The following is a 6,921-nucleotide window of genomic DNA, read 5'->3' as shown; positions in this document are numbered from 1 at the left end:
TACTCTATGCTACTTTCTCCCCACCCCCACCCTCCTCTCATTTATCTCTCCACCCTTCAGGCTCTCTGCCTATATTTCTGATGAAGGGCTTTTGCCCGAAACGTCGATTTTACTGCTCCTTGGATGCTGCCTGAACTGCTGTTCTTTTCCAGCACCTCTAATCCAGAATTTGGTTTCCAGCATCTGCAGCCCTTGTTTTTACCATGTGCCTTGTTGATAACCCTATCAACCTGAGTAGCAATTTCCAGGGATTTATGCACCTGGACACCGAGATCGCTCTGTTCATCTACACTGCCAAGAATTTTACCATTAGCCCAGTACTCTGTATTCCTGTTATTTCTTCCAAAGTGAATTACCTCACACTTTTCCGTACTAAACTCCATTTGCTACTTCAAAGCCCAGCTCTGCATCTTATTAATGTCCCTCTGTAATTCACACCATCCTTTGGCACTATCCACAACTCTGCCCACCTTAGTGTCATCCGCAAATTTATTAATCCATCCTTCTACGCCCACATCCAGATCATATATAAAAATAACAAACAGTAGTGGGCGCATTGTGGACGGCACGGTGGCACAGTGGTTAGCACTGCTGCCTCACAGCGCCGGAGACCCGGGTTCAATTCCCGCCTCAGGCGACTGACTGTGTGGAGTTTGCACGTTCTCCTCTTGTCTGCGTGGGTTTCCTCCGGGTGCTCCGGTTTCCTCCCACAGTCCAAAGATGTGCAGGTCAGGTGAATTGGCCATGCTAAATTGCCCGTAGTGTTAGGTAAGGGGTAAATGTCGGGGTATGGGTGGGTTTCACTTCGGCGGGTCGGTGTGGACTTGTTGGGCCGAGGGGCCTGTTTCCACACTGTAATGTAATCTAATGTAATCTAATCTAATGTAGTGGCCCCAAAACAGATCCTTGCAGCACACCACTGGTACCTGAGCTCCAGGATGAGCATTTCCCATCAACCACCACCCTCTGTCGTCATTCAGCTAGCCAATGTCTGATCCAAATCGCTAAATCACCTTCAATCCCAAAACTCCGTATTTTGTGCAATAGCCTACCATGTGGAATGTTATTAAACGCCTTACTGAAGTCCATATACACCACATCAACCGCTTTACCTTCATCCACCTGTTCTGTCACCTTCTCGAAGAACTCAATAAGGCTAGTGAGGCACACTGGCCTCATTGTTCAGTCCTTTGTAGGAGTTGGGAAGTCATGTTGAGGTTGTACAGGACATTGGTGAGGTCTGTTTTGGATTACTATGTTCAGTTCTGGTTGCCCAGTTATAGGAAGGACAGGGTTCAGAAGAGATTTACTGAAAGATTTGAGTTATAAAGAAAGGCCGGGACTACTTTCACTGGAGTGTAGATGATTGAGAGGTGACCTGATAAAAGATTTATAAAATAATGAGAGGTATAAATAGGATTGATTGTCTTTTCCCTAAGATGGGGAATTTCAAATCTCGGGGGCACATTTTTAAGGTGAGAGGAAAGAGATTTATTAAAGACAAGAAACGGATGTTTTACACACAGGGTGGTTTGCTTGTGGAATGAACTTCCTGAAGGTGGTGGATATTGGTACAATTACAACATTTAAAAGACATTTGGATGGATATATGAATAAGGAAGGTTTGGAGAGATACAGGCTAGGAGCAGGCAGGTGGGACTAGTTTAGTTTGGGATTCTGTTCGACATGGACTGGTTGGACCAAGGGATCTGTTTCCGTGCTGTATGACTGTAATTGGCCAGATGACAAGCCTTTCAAATTTTGTAATTCTTTGCTGCTCAATATGTCAACTAGTAATTTGCCCTAAAACAATTAGAAGGTATTGGTTGGCAGTGCCTCTGGGTGTGATGAGTTACACACATGCTTCAGGAATTGAACTAGCCTGAGAGGATTTAATAAATATTTGTTGAGTCCAAATACAAGAATAGTGATTATTGTTCACCAGATTAAAACGATTCCCACGTTTGATTTAAAGGCTTTGGTTATCCTCCTCTCTTGATGTACTTTGCTACTTCAATGATGTTTCTAATCTTTGCTGTCAAATTGTAATGTATAAGTTGGCCAGTTTAAACGATACTGCTTAGCTAAGAGCTAAGAGGAATAAAAGTAGAAAATTAAGTATTAAAGAAAATTAAATGGTAAATCAAACGTGGATTAGTGGAATGCAAGCCGTTACTCAAAAAGAAATAGTTTGACACAGTTTGCATTTATAATGGAAATGTTGACAAGTTGTGGCTTTTTCATTGGAGTTGAAGTGGATAAAACTGAGAACAGGTTTTCAACATTATTAAGAATTGCGATGGGGTAAATGGTGAATTGTTGCCACAGGCTGGCAAACAAATGTAGGTATAAATTTTAAGATCACAAAAAAAGGGTAGAATTTTTTTTTTCTCAATGTAAATAGAACATGATTTGTTTTGCTGCATGTGTTTGAATCCAAAATCAAATCCTTTTAAGAGCTCGGTAACAATTATCATAGTGCAGAAGGAGGCTATTCATCCGATCGTGTCTACACTGGCTCACACTCTGACTTGTCTCTTTAGATGATAAACAGGCTTTGGAGAGTCAGAAAATATATTCCTTATTGCAGGATTCTTAGTCTCTGACCTGTTCTTGTAACCTCTTCTGATGTAGAGTAGTATATAGTTACCGGTCAGTTAACAAGGCATTTTTGTTTTATTTGTTGTCTCTGTAGCCTCAAATGAAGTGCTACACCGAAGAGATCTTCGGACCCGTCCTAGTAGTACTGGAAGCAGAAACACTAGATGAAGCTGTCGATATTATCAACCAAAACCCTTATGGAAACGGCACTGCCATCTTCACCACTAACGGTGCCACAGCTCGTAAATTCACACACCATGTTGATGTGGGACAGGTATGTTTTTAAACATAGCTCCACAGTTTCTCAGAGTGACCATACTCAAATAAAAGCAAAATACTGCAGACGCTAGAGATCTGAAATAAAAATGCTCGAGAAGCTCAGCAGAGTATTTGGACTCGGTGTTACTTGTTTCTTTCTCCAGAAATGCTGCAACACCTGAGTTTCTCAACCACTTTTGTTGTTCCACATTTATTTGGATTGATCTCTATGTAACTTGCTTGACTAAGAGCTCAGTACAGTTCTTGGTAGATAAAAATATGAGATTTTAAATCCTCAATCAAGCAGTGGTACCTTACTGCAATGTTTGTAGTTTTATATGTTCTGGCTATTACTTGTGTTGTGTGAGTTGATTTCCAGGCAGTACTCGAGATGTCCAGTCTATGTGCCTTATCTATTTCTCTCTTTCTGCTACCAACATGAATCATAGAATCCCTATAGTGTGAAAGCAGACCATTCGACCCATCGGGTCCACACCAACCCTTGGAAGCGCATCCCATCTAGATACACGCTCTTACCCTATCCCACTCTAATACACCTAGCCTGCACATTCCTGGACACTATGGACAATTTAGCATGGCCAATTTAGCATGGCCAATCCACCTAACCTGCACATCTCCCCACGCAGATATGGGGAGAATGTGCAAACTCCATACTTGAATGTGTGAAAATAATGCATTAGAGGAGAGATTAGAACCATGTTTATGTGCTCCATATTTCATTTAGATTGGTCAAGTCACTATAGCAACCTGATAACTTTCTCATTTTTCTTTTCCATATGGAACAAAATTATTGAAGGGAGTTCATCTTAACTGTCCTATGGGCTTTTAGGGATAGGCAATAAACGCTAACCTAGCCAGTAACACACCCATCACCCATGAATGACCAAAAAAGGCTTTGTTGAAATTGTCTCCTTTATAGCCTCTTTAAATCATAGTTTAAGGTCTCATGCTCTTCTGGTCTTATTGTAAGCTGCTGTACATTTGTTAAATCAGAACAATTTTAATTGATTTTTATTATGAAATCTGTAATGTCCAAAATCTCTCTCTCCAGTAGAGCTTATGTTAAATAACATTTATTGCATAAGTAAAAGGCCAGTGGGACTAGATTGGGTTGGGATGTCTGGTCGGCGTGGACGGGTTGGACTGAAGGGTTTCCATGCTGTACATCTCTATGACTATGACTAATTTGGGTGATAACAGCAGACCTTGTTTCCCATTCTTCTGTTATCACCTAACCCCTCTCAGATGTGCTTCTCACCAACTTTATATTTGAGGTACCAACATGCCTCCTGAGGAACTCAGGCACCACATCATAACCGCTATTCATAATTTAATATATATCTGTTTGACACCCTGTGCTTTGCTCTCTTTATTATGACAATATTTTAACCCTTCTGTTCAGATTGGCGTGAACGTGCCTATCCCAGTTCCTTTGCCCATGTTCTCATTCACTGGATCAAGAGGTTCATTCAGGGGTGATACCAACTTCTATGGCAAGCAGGTATGTGTGTTAATCCCCAAAGCCAGTTAGGCAGCAGCAATGTAAATCTAGAGATTAAATGGTTAATCACCTATCTTTTCTGCAATGATTTTCCTACAGCCTGCCTTTTGCCTTTCTCAGATCCTAACATCTTGGTTGCACAAGAGCCCTCACCACTTATGGAGTATTGCTAGAATGTCCATTCCAATAAGGGACCATCAGTTGCATCTTAGCAGTAGATTTCACTCACAGCCATTCCTTTTGAAGAGCTTTCAACTGTAAGATGTATAAAGCTACAGTTGCATTTGAGCCCCAATGGTTCCAGGATTTGGTTCTAGCTCTCAAAATAAAATTGTGTGTAATGCCAATCTATTTAATATTGGTGGTGGAACTGGTTAGATGTTTTCCCAGAAGTTGCCTTTCTGCCTCCAACCACCAGATTTTCATACTTTTCCGTGTCAGTGTCATGACACAGACAGCCATTTTCCACAACCATTAGAAATGGATTACCTGAGAGAAGACATTTTCATTTGAAGGTCAAGAGATTAATTACAAAATCATGAGACATCAGAATAAAGGTGTTTTGAAGAAAAGTTTGAAAACAATATTGGTCCTCTGACTTCTCTGGTGTATTTGCTTGCAGTGGTGTCCTGGAGGTTAATCTTTAATTCTTACCCTCAAGGTTGGTTCTGGAGTCTTGGTACTGCTGGTCAGAAACGGATCCAGTGATTTGAATGTGAACACCTGTCTGGGCTGGGCTGAACTTATGAAATAATGCTGAACTCAACTCTGAAACCAAATGCTATGTATGGATACATATGTACATACAGGCTTTTAGCTTTTGTTTTGTTCACATTTCATTCTAGGGTATTCAGTTCTACACTCAAGTAAAGACAGTCACATCCCAGTGGAAGGAGGAAGATGCTACGTTAACCAGCCCATCTGTTGTCATGCCAACAATGGGCCGCTAAGTTCACTTCACTGAGATGGCAAGCCGTACGTTCAACATGCTCGTCACTATTGCCCTATCGAATCTGACTAAGCAAATTTGGCACGAATGGGTGCGCGGGTGTAACATATTTCAATGTGGTCCTTTCAGCTGATGTCAGCATGGCGAAAGAAAAAGAAAGGAAATTATTTTTGACTGATTTGTTTTTAGCAATTTTGAACATAACCTCAAGTTGCTAAATGTTATCCCTTAAATCAGATTTTAAGCTGCAGAAGTTGTCAAATTCTGATCATGTAGCACACATTAAGACATAAACATAACTTTTTTTTGTTTGAAAATCTGCTTTTCTCTCAATTTGAACAAATTGCCCAGTTTGTTTTTCAAAATATGATTCACACAAAATAACATGACTGATCTTGTGAATAATGTAAGTTAAAGCTATGCAAGTATGCAGCCTCAAACCATTATGATATCCTTTTTAGTGTAAAAAATTCAAAATTGACAATATTTCTGTACTTTTTTATTTAATTGGAGATATTGAATGCACAGGCATTAGGTTGATGAGAAACAAATGTAACTGAGCAGTTTATTTGTGTAAAGTACAGTTTTCTGAAAAACGTCATTTGGTTTAGAAGTTTTGACTTTTGTCCCAAAACAATTCAGAAAGAAAATGATTATAATTTAGGTGCCTTGGACAGATATATTTTGAAAAAACAAGTTGGATATAAGCTAACAGCAGAGACACTTTTACTGATCTGGTGAATTACTGAGTCTCTCAGACCAGAAAGATCCCAAATTAAAAATTTGAATATCTGTACAAGTGCCCTGTTACCATGTGCCTTGTAGATTCTAACGTTTCCTCTCTTTAGACCAGGTATATATTTTCTCTTCCTTTTTCTAAGTGAGTTTATGTTCTCTACCTTCCAAACTGCATAGATTGCTCAAAGATTTATCTAATTCTGTAAGATCAAAACCAATGCTTCCCATTCACATCAATCGATGTCAAGTTGTACTGAAGAAAAATTGTGAATTTGTATTGGAAATAAGATATTCAAATAAATCTTGGTTGGAGTGTGAAGAGTCTCACCTCAATGCCCTGTGTTGAGGTTTCCCCTTTCAAATTGGGAGGAGGTAGTGCAGAAACACTTAATCATACATGAAGCTCTATGTTCCTGATTGTTTGAGTTCATTGTAACTGATTATGTAGAAAGCATTGACAAATTAAACTGTTTATAAAATGCTTTGTGGTTTTATAGATTATGGGATTTATAGAAAAAAATGTAGTAAAGTTCAAGATTTCTGGAATGCAATTTGCATGGAGTAACATCACAAGGATCAGTGTTCATAATGCCTCTTGCAGCTTCCTTAATGTGTCTGTTTGATTAACAGAATGTGCATGAGAATTTTTCAGACCGAGATGTCCTAAGGTTGACCCTGCCTCAGAAGGCTGCAGTTTGGCTCAGGTTACTACTTGAGTGAGGAAAAGAAAAGAATATGTTGCTCTCAATGGAAATCCCACACATAGAACAGTGCAGCGTGGTACTGGCCCTTTGACCCTTGATGTTGTGACGACCAGTGAAACCAATTTGAAGCCCATGTAATCTACACTATT

The 6,921-nt window shown here is 39.8% G+C and overlaps 1 protein-coding gene across 1 annotated transcript in view; it reads left to right on the top strand.

Annotated features, from left to right (window-relative positions):
* Positions 1-6,549, top strand: part of LOC122553385 (methylmalonate-semialdehyde dehydrogenase [acylating], mitochondrial-like) — a 34,380-nt gene extending 27,831 nt beyond the window's left edge. The window contains exons 6-8 of the mRNA XM_043697086.1: positions 2,696-2,875; positions 4,283-4,381; positions 5,227-6,549. Of these exons, the coding sequence (XP_043553021.1) occupies positions 2,696-2,875; positions 4,283-4,381; positions 5,227-5,331 (384 nt within the window). The 3' untranslated portion in view covers positions 5,332-6,549. The remainder of the gene's footprint in view (positions 1-2,695; positions 2,876-4,282; positions 4,382-5,226) is intronic.
* The last annotated feature ends 372 nt before the right edge of the window (positions 6,550-6,921 follow it).

Source organism: Chiloscyllium plagiosum, chromosome 10 (genome assembly GCF_004010195.1).
Source record: "Chiloscyllium plagiosum isolate BGI_BamShark_2017 chromosome 10, ASM401019v2, whole genome shotgun sequence".
Classification (NCBI taxonomy): domain Eukaryota; kingdom Metazoa; phylum Chordata; class Chondrichthyes; order Orectolobiformes; family Hemiscylliidae; genus Chiloscyllium; species Chiloscyllium plagiosum.
The sequence above is the reverse complement of the archived record's forward strand: the minus strand, read 5'-3'. Positions and strand labels throughout refer to the sequence as shown.